The sequence below is a fragment of the Cicer arietinum genome, chromosome 6 (assembly GCF_000331145.2).
Source record: "Cicer arietinum cultivar CDC Frontier isolate Library 1 chromosome 6, Cicar.CDCFrontier_v2.0, whole genome shotgun sequence".
Lineage (NCBI taxonomy): Eukaryota > Viridiplantae > Streptophyta > Magnoliopsida > Fabales > Fabaceae > Cicer > Cicer arietinum.
The window spans coordinates 1,069,620-1,089,681 of NC_021165.2; the positions used below are offsets into that span (position 1 = coordinate 1,069,620).

Here is a 20,062-nt window from a genome sequence, read left to right on the forward strand (position 1 = left end):
TGTAATTTAATTGATGTTCTAATTTTTATGTTCTATGGAGTTAACAATTGGGATGTTGAATTATTTTTATTTTTGGTGTATAAATCTTTTACATGTTTTTTAATGTTATTTTTATATCTGGATGCTCTATTATGTATGTCCTCTGCATGTTTTTTTAATGTTATTTTTTATATTTTGCAAGAGTTTACAAATCAAGTCTTCAAGCCCTCCAAGAGTCTATCGTGGACTGTCAAATTTGACAGCATTGCTCATTGATACAACACAATTAACTACTTTTTCATTAATACAACACATTTAACTATTTAATAACAACATACTAACAAACCTAATTTAACTAACTCTTAACAAGAAGCTTCTATGGAAGACATGATAAGGTGGAAATGCCAGACAGACAGATGAAAATGTAATTTTAGATGAACTTGCCCTGTCTTTGCCTGAGATTTCTTGTCGTAATACATCTGTATCCACCGGTAGCAAAACAAAATTAACACGCGAGTATGATCCACAATATTTTGAATAATCATTATTTTTTTTTTAACTTCAAGGAACGTGTGTATGGGTATGAACAGAAAAACCCATTAAAGTTGAAACAGCACTGAATCTCATTAACCAACCATGCCAGGGTCTTCACGGCTAGCGATATCACTTGAAGGAACAGAAACCTTTTCATCATGCATCAAACCTCCTACTGATTCACCCTCTTTGTGCTGCAAATGTTCAGAATCATGCTCTGGGAATACCTCAAGTTGCAATGATGGTGAAATGTTATTCACGTGAAGCCAAGTTAATTCCCAAAGACTATCACCACCCAATGCACTCCTCTGTGCTAGTATACCCCTCATCTTCATAGCAAGCAACGAGTTTTTAAGCAGGTCCGGAACTGTTTCTTGAAGCTTCTCACTTCTTTTCCCCCTAACCTTCACCTTCATATATTTTTCCATTCTGGTCAGTACACCTAACCATAGCTTGCAGAAGGTTGTTAATTGTGATAGAACTAGGAGTAATTGAAGAAAAACTCTGGACAAGAGCTTCACTGCTAAGATAAGGGTGCCTTCCATATTGCGGTAGTCCTTCTGAGAGTGTCCCTGTGAAATCTCAAGAAGATCATCAAGCACAGTGAAGATCACAAGATCAAAACACTCTAACCACTTACCATATGGGAGATAAATGCCATCTGCTCCTGTCAAGCACTTCTGCAAAGATAATAAAGCATGATTTCTTACCTCCTCTCTCTGGTCTAAACACACTTTCCTTAGACCCTGTCCTAGTATCAACCACATGTCTCCAATGTCCTTGGACAACTTAGACATTTGCTCCTCATCCATTGCTTCCTTAGCCTCACTAGTCCACTGGGTCAAGCAATTGACAGACCCTGTCATGAGATCTAGTGCCCGCACAGATCGCTCGGCTTGGCCAACACGAGACTCAGCAAACTGCCTTGCAGTGTCTACACAGATAACATAATTAGCTGGAAGCAAGTGGGCACCATCAGACATTATGAAAATAAGTGCATCAAACCCAGCCTCAGATGCTTCTATGTGCCTAGCAGTGATGGAAAGTAGTGACGTAATTGCACGCCATCCTAACTGGGATCGTATGTGAGAAGCATTTGCCTTCACAAGGCGGCTGATTTCCTGAGTAATCTGTTCACAGTAAGCATCAGCAACCCGGGCATCAAGCTTTAAGACAAGTTGCAAAGATCTCAAAAGGTCATCAGCAATGTTTTCCTTGTAGGGGAGCAATCGCTGGCAAATCCGTAGGAGTCCAAAAACAGCCTTCTCTACTAAGGCACAGGGCATTACAGTCGACTGAACAATATTTGATATGTGGTCGTATACACCCGGCCAGAGAATCGCTATTCTATCCCTGTTATTCAAAGTGATTGCAATCAGCAACTCCAGGCAGAAAACTGCTGTATCTTCATCCTCAGGCGTGCTGTTCACTTTTTGAGGTCGACCTGCGGCCCAAATAAGCGCCCTTGCAAGCTGTTCAAGAGATTTAGCTTGCAGAAATTTACTCTCGGTGAATATGCTGTCAATGTGACACTTCTGTATTGTTTGAAGAGTACGCTGATGAGCAGCAAGTTGTTGTTCAGTAGGTTGTGATCTTGGCTCCTCAGTGTCAAGAGATAAGAGTTGACTAAACCTACCCATCAATCCGGAGGATCTCCTTGGTGTGCCAATAGATTGCATATGAGCCGAAGATAAAGAATTCAAAATCGGCTTGCCATGAACAGTTTCAGCAGAAAGCTCTGACTCATCAGCTGCATCACTGGCAACACGGGCAGGAAGAAGACCTAGCTTGTGCAATCTTAAGATGCAATCAAGAATATTTCTCCAACCTGTGCGTATGTAATCACCATACCTATTTGCAATAGTGAATACTGTTACAGTTGCCATTCTTGCTTTCATGTCATCTCCAAAGGCAAGGACTGGTTCCTCAACCAGTGATGGGTTTAAAAGTGTAGTGAACTTACAAAGTGACACTACCAGATCATCAAGAACATCTTCAAGATGATGGCAAGCAGAAATCTTAGCAATAGCTAGGAATCCATCCATACATGTTTGGTATACCTCTTCATGTTCGGCATGATCAAATACAACAGAGATCGCAGCAATCGTTGGGCCAGACATTATGGCAAACATATCATGATCAAGGTAAGCCTTTGAACCAGATACAATAAATGGGGCTGTTTTCTTTGATTTATGCATTAGATCGATCCATCGACTTGGTGTCATTTCAGGAAACCCAACACCTTGTTCAGGGGTTGTGCGGATTTCATTCTTACAAATTGAATGGTAAATCTCTGATAAGAATTTTCGAGGAAGATCACTGCCACCATTTATATGCCTATTATTTCGGATAAAATCATCTTCTGTCATCTTCTTTTTAACCTGCACATTGTGCTGGTCTGTATTAAGCATTATCATCGAGTATGATAACACAAGAGCAGCGTCCTTGTTAGCTAGGATATGTGGTGACTGTTCATAGTATCTCTCAGAGAAAGCTTCAAGCACCCGATGTATCTTTTGTGACTCTCCAGGAAGTCTGAAAGTCTCCAGAAATAGACGAAGGGCTGTGTCTAAGTTCATATCTTGGAAATCAAATGTTCCGGCAAATTCATGAAGAACCTGAACACAAAATTCATCATGATTCCCAAGAAAATCACCAACAAGATTCTTATCCAACCCAGCAGTGTATCTGAAAAAGCAAGCAACACTTTGGGGATCAAGTTTGTCAGGCAAAAGATGTGTTCCCTGGAGAAACTCCAGACCTTTCTTAGGATCACGATTAAAGTGGTCAGCACCAATCATCAATCTTCTCTTTATGTACTTTCTGCGGCGGGTGAAAGGGACCCAATGATTTGGATCGCCATAATTTTCACATTTAACCATCCAGAATGGAATATACTCTTCAAGATTCACTGGAGAATATTCTGAGCTTGCAGATCCATTGGATATCCTTTCGGCCATTCCCTGTATAACAGCAATAAGACCATCCAAAGCAAGAATATGCATGGCAGACAATGGACAGTTCACAGGAAAAGCACTTCTTGACAACAAATTAGCAAGGTCTTCAAAGACATTACTGCAAGTTATGTCACTATCAAAGTTAGCATACATATCAACCATAAATGTCTTTTGCCTGCAGAAGTCAACAAGGGCTTCCATGGCTACTTCTTGCTGCTGATATGAAGCCCCATATCTGCTTTGTGCAAGTCTCAAAATGATACAAGAAAAAAATGCTTCTAGTTGTAACTTGAGTTCAGTACGAAGATGATGATACAGATTGAGAACAATGCTACACACCATTGAAAGTATAAGAGGACTCACTGACAAACCAAATTGCATCAGATTATGAAAAAGCTCATCCTGAATTGAGCTTAGCAACCTTGGGTGACGGTGAATAGAAGGCCCTCCAAGTTCTATTGCCGAATTGATTAATGTTAAAGCAAAGAGGGGTACATCTTCATCAAATGCTATAGTGTTTGATCTAGGACCCAGTTCCATATTCTCAGTAACGTTCAGTAATGAACACAAGAAGTGAAATATTTCCACCATACAAGGAACACCATATGGTTCAGTCATGAGATGCATGTCATATGATACACCCTCCTTGCCAGTAAGAGCTATGGCTGTGTTTTCATCCATCATAGTTACTGTCACAACACTTGCAGCATTTGGAGCAACGTTTGTGGGTAGCGGCTGATTATCATATTCAGAACTCATGCTTCCATTCTCCAACTTTCTACTTCCAAAAGCATACTCGTTATTTAGGCCTCCAATCTGCACAAATAAACAACAAATGCAAATATTTATATAGAAATATCATAAATATTATGATCCTCACAACCCAAACAGAGGCGAATAGAGGGAAGCAATTGTTGACTGAAGCCTCCCTAAACATACATTACTACTATATGTTTTGTTTTTATGGAATACTATATTAAAATTAAAATAATATCCACATTCATACATGATTCTCATTATAAACTAGTAGGTGATTTTTTGTTGTGTTTTCTACTTTACATATTCATATGTGTCTGTTTACTATAAGTTACAATAATAATAATAATATAGAAATATCTTTTACATATGAATATGCAATATCATTTTAAATATTTTATTTTCTGGTTATTTTTACTAATCCAATTTTTATAAATAATTAATAATAATAATAATAATAATAATAATAATTATTATTATTATTATTATTATTATTATTATTGTTACCTCCTCTCATAGTTTTCTGGATCCATCCCTCCACCCAAAACTGTAATTTTTAGGCAAAACATTTAACAGATTCCCTTTGAATGTTGGAAAATTTGACTATCTAAGTGTCAGGATCAGTAACTTAACTATTCATAAAGACGTTTTTTCACAATACCAACTACAGACAACTAAAAGAAAATAAAGGTAAAATTATGCTCATACCTCCTGTTTCAAATTAGAGCTTCCATTAACCAATGCATGGTCTGTGTTGTCAACATCTTGAAGGTGGGAGAAAATACACCTAACAAGTTCGTGCATTGTGTACCGTGATATCTGTTGCAAAGACTCACCTTTGTTTCCAGCTTGATGAACTATACGAAAACAAGTATTCACTATGGTGCAAACATGTTGGTTACTCAGCATTACAGACGCTTTACTTTTCATACACGCTAGGAGAACTTGTAGTATCTTTATTAAAACAACCTCTTCTGAAGAAGAATCAGTGACCTCAAATCTGCAGCTAGTGACAGCATCAACCACCAAATGCATGGCCTCCTCAACATTGACAGCATTTTGATCAATCACATCAAGAGTCAAGATCTTGTAAACAGACGACAAAGCAACACCTGTAATTGCCGCACCGGTTTCATCAGACCGAATTACATCTAGAAAAGGCAGTAGATACAGGGTGGGGTTGATAGCTTGCCATTGATGGTGGTTCCATGAAAAGATCTGTCTCCTTAATGCCTTGAAAGACTGAATAAGAGTGTGTTCCAAATGATCATCGCCTGACATATAACGACTTCCCCACCTCACATTTCTTCTCATGACTGCCAAAACAGCGCCAACTTCTGAATTTATCATGCACGATAAAGTTGTTCTATTAGGACAGGCAGCATCACATTCTTCAGGTTCCTCCTCCTCTATTGAATTGATACCCGGTTGCAGCTTTAGACGTCCCATTTTCACAATATTATTCTTTGCACGGTAGCGCAAGAATCTGGTAGAGGTTCAACAACACAATAAAATGCTGATATGAACAACAAAAGTCTTCTATGAAGTTTAAAGATACAATAAATAGAAAGGTTTTCAACAAAGCAAATGATTTACAAATACGTTTAATCATAATTCATAATCTAGCAACAATAACTATTACATATCGACAATGTAAATCATGGATCATCATTTTGGCACAATGCAGTTAGATTATAAAACTATTTTACTTTGTCTGCTATTAAACTCATAATTTATACTCAGCGTGAGTAAGTCAAACATTCATTCAACAAAGTCTTGTATGAAGTCAAAAGAGAGTCCTATGTTGTGAATCGCGCGCAATAGTGGAATTGCGGTGCAGAGTGGAGCTGTGATCTGCTGCGACGCAATTCCATCACCGGTGCGTTTACGAAAATCGCGCTGGAATCGCATCCTCGCGCGCGAACTAGGAGATGGAAGGAAAATGCTAAAAAAGAAAGAAAAAAAAAACCTGGATGGAGTTTGTCAGTGTTTGAGGCGGGCGAGAAGCACCTCCGGCGGCGTTTTCCGGACAGATTGAAGCTTTTTACGGGGAGTTGAGATCGGTGAGACTCCAATCCAACCTGTTTGTGGTACAACACTCCATTTCTTTTTCCTTTTTTATTGATTTGATGGAGTTGCTGAGTTTCCTTCATTTAGGGTTTTATTATTTATCATTAATAATTAGTTGTGAACAATAAAAAGGAAGTGAAGTGAATTGAGCTTGGGATTACTATCAATTACTTTGCAGTTTTGCACACGGTCAAATATTAATAATATAAGAGCAATAATTTGAGTATTTTACAACGTCTTCTCATTATGATTATATTAATTAAATTGATAATCAATAAAATTAAAAGAAAAAAAAATTGAATTTAAGTTTGGACAAATTGAAAAATATTAATCCATTTATTTAAAAGTTTCAAACTTATCACTTATTTTAGAATTTAATTTTCAAATTGTAACTTTATTAATACGTGACTATAGAATTGATCAAACAAACGTAATCGATCTTTTGTGAATTATGTTTCTTTAACTAGATTAAACATCACAATAATTGATATATTATACTAATAGTTAAGTCGAAAAATTAAAATTTATTTAATATTAAAAAAAAATTAAATTCACATTTATTCTCTTTTCTTTCCCGTTTCATTAAAATTAAATAATTCAATCTTGTTTTTTCTTCTAATTACCTCGAATATAAGTAGAGTCATAATTTTTTAGATGTAATAATAAAATAAATCAAATAATTATTATATAATTTCCAACTCATCCGATAGAAGTGTTTCATTCATCATTTATTTGCATTAATTTAATCATAATAACTATTGTTAATAAACAACACATGAATTAATGTTCTACAACATTCTTTTTCTTGTGTGTTGTGAGTTGCTCACTTCTACTTCAACTTCATCAACATCGAAAGGAAACATTTGGATTTTGAGTCGTAATTCGATGTGGTATCCTACATAACGTGTCGATCCCAATCAATTATATCCTAATAATTAGTATAAGTTGTTTAATTTTATTTTTTTTTATGTGTTTATTATAGCGATTATCTCTCTCTAAGTATGAAGTGTAGTGCCTAAACTTTTAAATGTTAGTGTCTTACTATCTCACTTGCATGTTGTAAATGATAATTATAACTCATTATATGCACTCTCTAGGCATCAATTAGTCAAAGTTAATATCTAGATAATGCAAGTTTGAGGATGGCACTGAATATTGATAAAATGTAAATTTATTATTGAGATATTTTTTTTAAAATGTGAGGATAGTAAATAAAGAAAATTGAGTAAATAATAAAATTTAATTCATTCAAAGAAACATTTAACCTTTCATTTGTCAAAAGTCAAAATTTGATAAAAACTAAAAAGTTTTATAAATATTGAAGATTGAATATAGACCGTTGCAATATGGAGAAGTTGGAACATACATTTCTTATTCGTCAATAAATAAATATTACATATATGGACCTATCAGAAACCTATAGATTGTACTGTGTGTTTGTTTTTAATTTTAACCAAATTTTAAATAAACTCAAAAAAGCCAGAGTAAAATACATGTAGCAGCGAAGACAACAATTTAGAGTTCTGTACAATTTAACAAGATAATACTAAAACTAAATTTGAGGAAAATTTGCAGTTAACAAACAGCTTCATGGGGGTAGAAGAGAGGATGTGTATATATTAGAAGCACCCAACAACAAGTAAAAAATAATCTCTCAAACTATTCCTATGTATAACATATTTCCAACAAAAAATCTCACTAGTATACTAACAAGAGACCCCGGGGCAAATAATTTATATGGGAAAAATGGAATACCATATGAATGTAACTTCACTTCATAATAAAGATGTTAAATCCTGAAGAATTAACCAATACCAGCACCATCTTGGTCAAGTTTTTCATTTGAAGGAACAGAAATGTTTGCATCATGTTCTAAATCTCCAACTGTTTCAATCTGCTTTTGCTGCAACTGTTCTGAATCGTGCTCTTGGAACACGTCAGACTGCAATGAGGGATCTATATTCTTCACATGTAGCCATGTCACTTCCCACAAACTATTTTCCTCTAAACCACTGCTCTCCACTAGTATTCCCTTTGATTTCATAACGACCAACGCATTCTTCACAAGCTCGGGAACAACCAATTGAAGCTTCTCACTTCTCTTTCCTCTAATTTTCACCTTCGCATATTTTTCCGCATGGATTAACACACCCACCCATAGTTTGCAGAAGGCTTCCAGTTGCGATAGCTCTTTGAGTAATTCAAGAAAAACTTTAAATAAGAGCTTCAACGCAAGAATCAGCGTTTCTTCGATGTTTCGGTAGTTCTTCTGAGAGTTCACCTGAGCAATATCGAGCAGGTCATCCAACAAGGTGAAGATCACCTGATCAAAACACTGTAACCACAAATCACATGGGAGATGAGTCCCAACAGCTTCTGTCATGCACTTTTGCAAAGATAACAGCGCGTGATTTCGAACCTCCTCTCTTTGGTCCAAGCATACTTTCCTTAATCCTTGTAATAACCTCAACCACATTTCCCCAATATCCTTCAACATCTTTTCCACTTCCTCTTCTTTCGCCGCTTGCTTTGCATCACTAGTCCACTTTTGTAAACAATTAAAAGAACCTGCCATAAGATCTAGCGAAACAATGGACCGACCCACCAGTCCTACATGAGACTCGGCAAACTGCCTCGCGGCATCTATACAGAGAATATAATTTGCAGGGAGCAAGTGAGTTCCATCAGACATAATGAACGAAAGCGTAGCAAATCCAACCTCTGATGCTTCCAGGTGTCTAGCGGTGACAGAAAGAAGCGATGTAATTGTCCGCCATCCTAAATGAGATCTAATACGAGACGCATTTGCCTTAACAAGGCGACTGACTTCCTGTGTAATCTGCTCGTAGTATGCATCTGCAACCAGTGCATCAAGCTTCAAGATCAGTTGCAGGGACTTCAAAAGTTCATCAGCCATGTTCTCTTTATAGGGAAGTAAGCGATGGCAAATCCTTAGAAGTCCGAAAACAGCCTTTTCTACTAGCACACAAGGCATCACAGTTGATTTAACAATATTGAATATGTGTTCATAAACACCCTTCCATAGAAGCCCAATCCTATCCCTGTTATTCAGAGTGATTGCTACCAGTAACTCCAGGCAGAAAACCGAAGATTCTTCACCTTGAGATATCTTGTTCCCCTTCTGAGATTGAGCCCCAGCGATGATGAGTGATCTTACCAGCTGCAATAGGGATTCAGCCTGAAGGAATTTACTTTCAGTGAATATGCTGTTGATGTGACACTTTTGAATTGTTTGTACGGCTTGCTGATGAGCGGCCAGTTGTTCTTCGGTTGGTATTGTTCTTGGCTCGTCGGTGCTGAGAGATAATAGTTGACTAAACCTGCTCAATAACCCTGAGGATCTCTTTGGAGTACTAATAGAATGAAGATGAGTTGATGATAAAGATTTTGATTTAAGTTTCCCGTGTCCAGTTTCTGTAGAAATATCTGACTCGTCAACTGCATCGCTGGCCAAATGAGTAGGAAGAAGACCTAACTTGTGCAATCTTAAGATGCAATCAAGAATATTCCTCCACCCGGTGCGGATGTAATCACCATACCTACTTGCAATAGTGAAAACTGTCTCAGTTACCAATCGTGCTTTTGTGTCATCTCCAAAGGCTAGGACAGATTCCTCAACTGATAATGGATCCAAAATGGTGAAGAACTTACAGAGACACACAATCAGATCATCAAGAACATTTTCAAGATGATAGTAAGCTGATATCTTCGCAATAGCTAAGAATCCATCTATACATGTTTGATATACCTCTTCATTTTCAGCATTATCAAATACCACAGAAACGGCAGCAATTGTTGGGCCTGACAATATAACAAACATATCATAATCCAGGTATGCTCTGGAATCAGATACAATGTATGGAGCAGTTTTTTTCGACTTGTGTATTAGAGAAATCCATTGACTTGGGGTCATTCCAGGAGATCCAAAGCCTGATTCAGGGGTTGTGCGGATTTCATTCTTACAAATTGAATGGTAAATCTCTGACAGAAATTCTCGAGGTAGATCACTGCCGCCATTTATAAGCCTATTATTCCTGATAAAATCTGCTTCTGTCATCTTCTTTTTGACCTGCACATTGTGCTGATCTGTATTAAGCATTATAATTGAGTATGACAACACAAGAGCAGCATCCTTGTTAGCTAGGATATGCGGTGACTGTTCATAATATCTCTCAGAGAAAGCTTCAAGCACCCTATGTATCTTCTGTGATTCTCCAGGCAGCCTAAAAGTCTCCAAAAATATACGCAGGGCTGTGTCTAAGGTCATATCTTGGAAATCAAATGTTCTAGCAAATTCTCGAAGAACCTGAACACAGAATTCATCATGATTTCCTAAGTAATCACCAATGACATTCTTATCCAACCCAGCGGTGAATCTCAAAATGCAGGCAACACTTTGGGGATCAAGTTTGTCAGGCAAAAGATGTGTTCCTTGGAGAAACTCAAGGCCTTTCTTAGCATCACGATTGAAGTGATCAGCTCCAATCATCAATCTTCTCTTGAAGTACTTTCTTCGGCGGATAAAAGGAACCCAATCATTTGGATCACCAAAATTTTCACACTGTTCCAGCCAGAATGGTGTGTACTCTTCAAAGTTCACAGGAGAGTTTTCCGAACCGACAAATCCATTGCCTATCCTATCGGCCATTCCCTGCACTACAGCAATAAGACCATCCAAAGCAAGAATATGCATGGAAGATAATGGATTATTAACAGGAAAAGCACTTTTGGACAACAAATTAGCAATATCTTCAAAGACATTACTGCAAGTAATGTCACAATCAAAGTTAACATACATCTCCACCATGAATGTCTTTTGTCTGCACAAATCGACAAGTGCCTCCATCAAAACCTCCTGTTGCTGATATGAAGCCCCATATTTGCTTTGTGCAAGCCTCAAAATAACACAAGAAAAAAATGCTTCTAGCTGTAATTTGAGTTCTGTACGAAGATGGTGATACAAATTGAGAACAATGCTACACACCAATGAAAGTACGAGTGGGCTCATTGACAAACCGAATTGCATAAGAATGTGGAACACTTCATCTTGAATTAAACTCAGCAATCTGGGGTGATGACGAAAGGAAGGCCCTCCCAACTCAATGGCTGAATTAATCAAAGTTAAGGCAAAAAGAGGTACATCTTCATCAAATGTTAGTGTGTTTGATTTAGGATTCATTCCCATATGCTCAACAACATTCAACAAGGAACACAAGAAGTGAAATATTTCCACCATACAGGGAACTCCATATGGTTCAGTCATGAGCTGCAATTCTTGTAGATCACTCTCCTTGTCACTGCTAGCAATAGTTGTGTTTTCTGGCATTACAGTTTCTGTAACAACTGGTGAAGTTCTGGAAGCAAGGCTCATGTATGATGGTTGACCATCATATGCAGAATTCAGGCTCCCATTTTCATATTGTCTGCTTGCCGAAGCATGCTCATCATTTAGCTCACAAGTCTGCAAAAAAAAAAAAGTACATAAAAATACATATTTACGAACTTATGCATGTCTTTCCCTGGCTCTTAAAGTTCAGCATTCTTAAATTGTAGTAATCTGCTGAGACGACTCTCCACCCCTAACCAGTAATCACACACGCATCTTGAGAATATTCAGCATTTCTCTCTTCTTTTATATGAGATACATGAAGGTGAAGCAAGACAACCAGGGAGTATATACAATTTTGATACAACTTCACTTTTTTTTAATAAATATTATTATTACAAAGGTTTTTCCTTCTTTCCTTGTAAGTTCTAAATAACCTAGAAGAATTCTTGGTCATCTACCTAACCCCCTTTCTTATTTTTGCTGTCCTGCATCTGAGGGTAAAGCAGGAAGGGAGGTTTAAGTTCATTATTTCATTTTAAGCTGTACTTTGGACTAAAGATCCACATACTACCCCAGTCTCGAATATAAACAAAAAAGTACTCATATTTTTAGTCTCAAATAGAATTAAATGTAACTTAATGTCACTCAATTTAATGATGTGTATCCTAAAATACCCTTCAATTGATATAAGTCTCATTCTTCAATGATTCTTTTATTCTTATGGAACAAGATCCAATGAAGGGCACTTTTGAGAATACAGTTATATGTTTTAGGAGACCAAGAAGATTAATTGAATTTAACTAAATTTCTTTATAACTATGAAGTTAGTTATTTTTGCTTATAGTCAAGACCGGAGGGAGTAAAGAATAAGCTATTCAAACACTACATGTATTTAACTCTTCAAGATTAGCAGCATACATAAATTAATGGAAATTGAAATTTGCATATATATATATATATATAATACAATAATATAAGTAGAGTAAAAACTAAGGAAATTTTCTTCTACAACAATTTTCACATTTTGTAAGTCTCCATTTTTCCTTCCTAACAACTCAAAATAATCACATGAAAAAGTGCATATTGCAACTAAAAGGGACAAAGGTAAAACACATCTAATACCTCTTGTTTTGAAGTAGAGCTCCCATTTATCAATGCATGCTCTGCAATGTCAATCTCTTGAAGGTGAAAGAATATACACCTAACAAGTTCATGCATTGTGTATCGAGCTATCCGCTGCAACAGCTCCCCTTTGGTTCCTGCTTGATGAACAATACGGAAGCAAGTATTCACTATGGTGCAAATGTGTTGGTTACTAAGTATTACTGATGCTCTACTCTTCACACATGCTAGAAGAACTTGTAAAATCTTCATTAATACCACTTCTTCTGATCCAGGATCAGTCACCTCAAATCTGCAACTTGTGACAGCATCAACCACCAAATCCATAGTATCGACAACATTGACGGTGCTTTGATCAATCACGTCCAGAGTTAAGATCTTGTAAACTGATGACAGAGCAACACCAGTAATCGGTGCGCCGGTTTCATCTGATTGAATCACATCAAGAAAAGGTTGAAGATACAAGGCAGGATTGATGGAATGCCATGGATTCTGCCATGAGAAAATTTGCCTTCTCAGCGTTTTCAAAGACTGAACGAGGAAGTGCTCTGATTGGTCATCATCTGACATATAATGAACTCCCCATCTAACATTTCTTCGCATGACGGCCAAAACAGAACCGATTTCTGCATTGATCATGCATGCTATAGTAGTTTTGTTAGGATATCCAAAACCACATTGTTCATATTGATCCTCTATTCCATTGACACCAGTTGGCATTTGCATCTTTAGATGTCCCATTTTGACAAAAGGATCGGCTTTTCATTTACTAGACGAATGCAGAGATGAACAAAAACCCTAGGAAAAGCAATGCAAAAAGAAACCAATAAGTAGAGTGATAAGGATTCCCCCACATGTTAATAACTCCAATGAAGCATGAGTAACACAAGTTATTCAAATTCAAAAAATATGCAAAGTACGAACATATGAAACATGACCTTAGGACCTGCTAGAACTCTAAAATCTTGAGAAATTCATCAAGGAAGCATATACATAGTGAATATGTAAGCAATCATACATACAAACTGATTCCTCTCATAACATATGTTTTTCCATACGTACTGGTCAGAAAACTAAGATCCTTTCACTACTAAACAATTCTAACTTACCATGAATCACAGGCAAACTGATTCACATTGAATCAAAAAGAAAATTGAACAACTAAACAAATTATATATGATATAACCTTAGATCTGAAATTGAATCTGACCCTTGTGATCGACCCAATTTCGTTGTTGGGATTGTAACGATGATCTAATCCATTGGGCATAACCCATTTGGGAATTAAACTACAATTCAACAAAAGGGTCACAAAAACTACGTTTTTTAAGTTTGAATTCCCACAATGACAAATCTTGAGAATGAATATGAAAGCATGAAAACTTACAGAGAAAGTGGGTTTGGAGCATAAATCGGAGCTGGTTGAGTTACATTGTTTGGAGTGTGGAATTGGAAATCATATTCCGAGAAGCTCCCATCGCTGCTCTTGTTGTTGTTGGGATCTTCTTCTTTCTCTTTCTCTCTCTCGTTTTTTCTTTCTGTTATTTGGATTTGGAATTGTTTGTGTTATACCCTTCACAAATCACAAATCGCAAATTACTACAACAATCTCTACTTTCTCTATTTTCACTTTTTGTTTTGCTAGTTTGCTTCACATATCATCATCATCGTATAATAATATTCATACGTAGCTTCTTACACTTTGTATATTGTTTTTTTTTTTTTTTTTTTGTATACTTTTTTTCTTCCCAATTTGTATATATTGTTATATATATTCTGTCTCTTCATATATTAGAAAATGAAATTCATGGATCTGCATTGTCTGTATAAAACTATCAAAATTAATAAATGTGTAAAATTAATTTATATTAATCGTATATATTCTTTTAAAAAATTAGTGGTATTTCAATAAAATAAAATAAAAATTAGTGATATAAAAAAATGGATTAAATTAAACATTAACATTTTTTAATTTTTTTGACTTATAACAAATAAAACAAACATGATTAATTATATATATTCATTTTATATCATTATATACTGATTTATAATTGCGGTTTTTATTGATAAAAAATAATATTAATTAAAAATCATCATATAAAATGTATACTTTTTTTCTTCCCAATTTGTATATATTGTTATATATATTCTGTCTCTTCATATATTAGAAAATGAAATTCATGGATCTGCATTGTCTGTATAAAACTATCAAAATTAATAAATGTGTAAAATTAATTTATATTAATCGTATATATTCTTTTAAAAAATTAGTGGTATTTCAATAAAATAAAATAAAAATTAGTGATATAAAAAAATGGATTAAATTAAACATTAACATTTTTTAATTTTTTTGACTTATAACAAATAAAACAAACATGATTAATTATATATATTCATTTTATATCATTATATACTGATTTATAATTGCGGTTTTTATTGATAAAAAATAATATTAATTAAAAATCATCATATAAAAAAAATTAGAAAGAAAAAAAAGTGTTTTTCCACATAACTAAGGTCTAAGCGTTTGTTTTACAAAAAGAAAAAATATATTACAACATATTAACGTAGTTGTAGTTTGTTGTTCAGAAAGAAAAAAAAAATCTAATACTTTACGATGGTTGAGTTTATAGTTTTTTTTAATAAAAAAATAGTTTATTTATTTAAAGGGAAAGATCAAGCAATTTAATTAATATAAAGTTTTTTAATCAATAAATCAGTTCATTAAATTTAAAGTTTTTTGATAAAATTATTAATTAAATAAAATAGCTGATAAATATAATTTTTTTTATTTTAACCTTTTAATTTCTAAGAAAAAGGATTCAGTAATTCAAAATACGGTTAAATGAGATAAGTAAATTATAATCAAAAGATTATTAAAAAATAAAAAATAAAAAAAAAACTCAAAATATTACTTGAATAATTCAATTTTAATTGAAGCACATTAACCAATGACATCTAACCTTATTTAATTTTAATTAAAACACATTAACCATTGACGTCTAACAACTTGATAATGCAAATTGTTATTTTTCATGCATATTATTTCTTTTAAAATGATTATGATTTTAATATTTTATTTATATTAAAATATATATCACATTAATAATTAGAATGTTAACTTTTTAAATGTAATCCTTATTTCTATATATGTTTATTAAATGAAGTAATACGACATAAATATTATGTCATGTTCATATAAGTTTTGTATATAATATGTGGAGTTTGAATTTTGTTTTATTCAACCAACGATAGAGTACGAATTTTAGTGAAATAGCACAGATAAAATGAGAAAAAATAATAATAAAGTATACGCTGTAAACTCAAATGCTATTTCAAAGAGTATTAAGTACGTGCCATTTCGAATTTGCTCCTCTTGCTTCATGCCCCTTGTTGAATGATTAAAAGTTTTGTTGCCTCCTATGGTCTTCAATTTTTTTCTTCTGGATTGCCCCTATTCTCTCATAAAAAAATATTTAAAGTCATTAACCAAATAGCTTTACTTTATTGAATCATTTAAAAGATAATCAAATTTGTTTTAAGCTAATAGATTGATGCGATAGGTGAGCTCTGTATCAACAATTATTATTGGTGACACGCCCAAGTACTGATGTAATGCTGAATACCACAAATGGCACACATGGCTACAATCTCTCATGATTGAACTACATGTTCCTTTTCACACTCTTATATGTTGTTATGTGACAACCTCATTGCTGTTCTAGTTTTGCATGCTTGTACAAAGCACATGGAATAGGACATTCATTTTGCCTTGAAACAGGTACTGTCTAAGTCTCTAGTTGTCCTTCATGTGACCAACATGTGAATTGAATTCATTCACAAGTCACCACCATCAACTTCATTTGAAGAGGTTCGCCCCAAACTCAAAGTGTAACCACTTTGACTTTGAGGGGGCTATTAGAGTATGTTATGAGGAGCACTAGAAGTGAACATCACAAAGAATCCAGCACCTGCGACAGTTAGTTATGGTCTTAACTGTATCGACTTCTATATATAGCAATGAGTGATGTAAAAATTTCAAATTTAAAGTAATGAAACCATTTGCTTCATTCTGTTTTCTCATTCTCCCCTTTCTCTCTACATTACTTCATTAGCTTCCATGAGATAGGTTTCAGTCCATTTTATACTCGGCAGAAAACTTGAAGATCTATTATATTACTGATCACAAAACATATGATTGAATTGACAATATAGGTTAAAAAGGAGTGGAATGAAATGAAATGGAATTGTATTCATTTTTTAAATTTTGTTTCACTCCATTCCATCCTATTCGACTGATCCAAACATATCTTCAAGCCATTATTTCCAAAGGTAGTCCACTTTCCCTTTTCTTGTTGGGCAGGCAGGACACTTCTCCTTTCATGTGTATTAAAATTATTGTGTTGAACTTTCCATTATAGTGAGTATAAAATAATCAATTATAATACATATTAGGTGATTAACAAATCATCAGAAGGGATGACAAGGTTACGAATCAAGGAATGATCTATGACACCTAACATGCAACACAACATTTTATTTTCTTTCATAGTGGAAAGATAACCTCACCTTTGACATGATATACACTATATTTGACTTTAATGAAATAATTTATTTAATAAATTCAAAAGTTACAGTTTGATACTCGGCAATGGAGTACTAATTGCACAGCAATGTCTCACGCGTTGCATTTCCAGTTGTTGGGTTCACCCTGTCACCAAAAACAACTTCATAGTTACTGATGAAGCATACATATTTAGACATCAAAATTAACGTCTTTTACACATTTAATCTTACCCATCGGCAACTTTGCAGAGGTATTCGCGTTGATCTTCTCTTAGTGGCACATCAGTGAAATCTGGCTCAGAACAAGATAATAGGCAAAGCGTTGTTAATTCATCATATCGTGTTACTAACATCAAATTTCTTTAAAAAACTATAAATCTCCACTCTTATAGTGCAAATATATGGACAGTTTTTCCCAATGAACTCGCTTTCCATGGTTTTTCCTCTCTGTCTCTTGCACGCTCTCTTCTTTCTCTCTAAGAATAGTTATATGTCAATAATCTGCCTTTTAATTAATAAACAGAATCATCAATTAGTTAATTAAACACCAGTCATACCAATAGTAGATAAGCACTCTCTTTGAAAATCAAATTTCCTCTGAAAATCCAATAGTAGAATAGTACATACCAGCGCCTGTAATAGTTGATCCCTTAAAAGATGTATTTCCCGTTACAAGTGCACCTTCCAAGTTAGCATTGCTCAAATTTACCTGCAGAAAGTGGTAGTGCCAACATGACCAAATTGAGACAATGGCAGAAGAAAAAATCCATTAATTACAGTGAATTGAGTCACTTTTTCAGCTTCAACTAAAATAATACTCGAAGCTGTTAGCACCAAATAATCTACTTCCTTACCCTTCTGATCATCTTGATATACAATTTACCATACTGTCTAATTATAGCTAGCTAAAGTTTATGCTGATGATCTGTCACAAAATTTTATAATAACATGTCTCTAACTTCTATGTCGTAATCATAAGCACGTAAAGAGAGATGTGGTATGTCACAATATATGTTATACAAAATCAGCCTCGCATGAGGTGCCAGATCAAGATTCCCCTCACATTCTTTAATAGTGATCAAGAACAGATTCATCTGCATGCACTCTTATATCCCTCAAACCTTCAGTTTGGTCATTTATATTGAATTCATACCATCTATTTGGAACATTTATCTATGCTCCTTTTCAAATAATGTAACAAAGGGACAGAGCAATTGATTAGATGGTTGAATAAAGGCATTGCATGTTTTTTATATTAGAAGAATAAAAGTTGTTGATGGTAGTTACTTAGTTATAAGTAAGTTAGCAAAATTAGTTAGTTAGGTTTTTAGGTATAATTGAAGTAATATATAACCCCAATGGTATTCAGATTTCTATATATACTAAAAATGAATTTTGATTGTGATAATGAGTTCTCACTGTTTCTCTCATCTTTCTTCATAGATGAAAACTTTCATATTGACAAGCATATCTTGTATAACTAGTCATGAGAGTTACCTACTTTTAGTCACTGCCATTAAGCTAAATTTTGAGGCAAGGCTTAACAGAACAAAGGACAGCTCTTATACTAATAAGCTGTAGCATAGTGATGTAAGGGCAATATCATCAGGAAATAAGAAACTATTTAATAAATCCCCATTATATCCTAGCATAATGAACATGTACCACCATATCAATACATGAAAAAATAGTTCACCTTTGTCACATTTGCCAGGGAAAAATCTGCACTTCTAAGATCAGCATCCGAAAGATCAGCACCTGACAACGGGTGAGGGAGATATTGAATGTAAATGGTAAATGATAAACCATCCTTATGTTTATACTACATTCATTTTTATTACTATTTTGGTGTTGGACAAACCTGTTAAATCAGCGTCAAAGAAGCTAGCACCTAACAATTTTGCACCTTTAAAATTGGCTTGTCTCAGTATGGACTGTACCCCATCAGTAATAATAAGATAACATGTTACATTTTGATCTAAATAAAACAATTTGACCAACCCCTTCATCAAATCAACATAATTATTTTTTTCTTAAAGAAAAGAAGAAGAAAAAATTACACCGTTTTGAAGTCTTGCTTGATGAGTGTCTTCCCACTGAAATCCTTCCCAGAAAGATCTTGTCCCCTAGTAACTCCTTGCCCATATGGCCCTCCACCCTGCATTCACCACCATCCCCACTACTTGTTAACCAAACAAGAATAAAACTTGAACAAATGGGGTTGAAATTCTCATCTAAAAATCTATGTAGCACTAAAAACTATAAGCTAAAACTTATCAATGCTATTAGTCAAATGCATTTAAAAAAGGAAATAAATTTAGTAACATACTCCTAATTATAATAGTTATGATCTCCTAATAATATTAAGGAATGAATTAAAGGGTATTTTAGGAATAATAACTTAAAAAAAATTTGAATAGATAAATAGACATTTGGTAATAATTGAGTGTAGAGGAAGTATAAACCTTGAATGCCAGTGCAGGATGAACAAAGAAGAGAGAAGCAGAGAGAAGAGCAACGAGGGTGGCACTAGAGACGGATTCAGCCAATGAAAATGTGAGTTTTTGAGAGATTTGGAGGTTTTGCTTGGGATTTGAAATGGAAGGTGTTGACCTCAAGAGAGGTTTGTGAGTGGAAGAGAAGGCAACATTGTTGAGAAAAAGAGCCATTCCCTTGCAATTACAATTACAGATACAACTCCACCTATCATGCGTATCTTTAATTCTTG

At 34.6% G+C, this 20,062-nt stretch overlaps 3 protein-coding genes across 4 annotated transcripts; all 3 read right to left on the minus strand.

Annotated features, from left to right (window-relative positions):
• Positions 1-217: 217 nt before the first annotated feature.
• On the minus strand, positions 218-6,408 carry LOC101513813 (ARF guanine-nucleotide exchange factor GNOM-like). The gene is made up of 3 exons (XM_004503110.4): positions 6,196-6,408; positions 4,935-5,712; positions 218-4,286 (listed from the first exon to the last, which is right to left on the minus strand). The coding sequence occupies exons 2-3, from the start codon at positions 5,673-5,675 to the stop codon at positions 606-608; spliced, it is 4,422 nt and encodes a 1,473-aa protein (XP_004503167.1). The 5' UTR covers positions 5,676-5,712; positions 6,196-6,408; the 3' UTR covers positions 218-605.
• A 1,255-nt stretch (positions 6,409-7,663) lies between these two features.
• Positions 7,664-14,471, minus strand: LOC101514159 (ARF guanine-nucleotide exchange factor GNOM-like). Of its 2 annotated transcripts, XM_073370427.1 has the most exons (4): positions 14,156-14,471; positions 13,955-14,057; positions 12,769-13,566; positions 7,664-11,778 (listed from the first exon to the last, which is right to left on the minus strand). In XM_073370427.1, the coding sequence occupies exons 3-4, from the start codon at positions 13,507-13,509 to the stop codon at positions 8,101-8,103; spliced, it is 4,419 nt and encodes a 1,472-aa protein (XP_073226528.1). In that variant the 5' UTR covers positions 13,510-13,566; positions 13,955-14,057; positions 14,156-14,471; the 3' UTR covers positions 7,664-8,100. The 2 variants fall into 2 exon arrangements, with proteins under 2 accessions (XP_073226528.1, XP_004503168.1); XM_004503111.4 differs by lacking the exon at positions 13,955-14,057 and having other exon boundaries at positions 14,156-14,470.
• A 2,718-nt stretch (positions 14,472-17,189) lies between these two features.
• LOC101514928 (thylakoid lumenal 15 kDa protein 1, chloroplastic) lies at positions 17,190-20,062 on the minus strand. Its single transcript, XM_004503114.4, has 7 exons — positions 19,800-20,062; positions 19,397-19,492; positions 19,196-19,268; positions 19,031-19,092; positions 17,962-18,043; positions 17,566-17,626; positions 17,190-17,479 (listed from the first exon to the last, which is right to left on the minus strand). The coding sequence occupies exons 1-7, from the start codon at positions 20,001-20,003 to the stop codon at positions 17,428-17,430; spliced, it is 630 nt and encodes a 209-aa protein (XP_004503171.1). The 5' UTR covers positions 20,004-20,062; the 3' UTR covers positions 17,190-17,427.

Excerpts from the sequence above, each read along its gene's own strand:
- LOC101514928 (XM_004503114.4), bottom strand. The coding sequence starts at position 20,003 with ATGGCTCTTTTTCTCAACAATGTTGCCTTCTCTTCCACTCACAAACCT. Across the intron at positions 19,493-19,799 it reads ATCCTGCACTGGCATTCAAG|GGTGGAGGGCCATATGGGCA; the intron begins GTTTATACTTCC and ends TGGTGAATGCAG. Across the intron at positions 19,093-19,195 it reads CTTTGACGCTGATTTAACAG|GTGCTGATCTTTCGGATGCT; the intron begins GTTTGTCCAACA and ends ACCCGTTGTCAG.
- LOC101514159 (XM_073370427.1), bottom strand. The coding sequence starts at position 13,509 with ATGGGACATCTAAAGATGCAAATGCCAACTGGTGTCAATGGAATAGAG. Across the intron at positions 11,779-12,768 it reads GCTCTACTTCAAAACAAGAG|ACTTGTGAGCTAAATGATGA; the intron begins GTATTAGATGTG and ends TTTTTTTTGCAG.
- LOC101513813 (XM_004503110.4), bottom strand. The coding sequence starts at position 5,675 with ATGGGACGTCTAAAGCTGCAACCGGGTATCAATTCAATAGAGGAGGAG. Across the intron at positions 4,287-4,934 it reads GCTCTAATTTGAAACAGGAG|ATTGGAGGCCTAAATAACGA; the intron begins GTATGAGCATAA and ends TTATTTGTGCAG.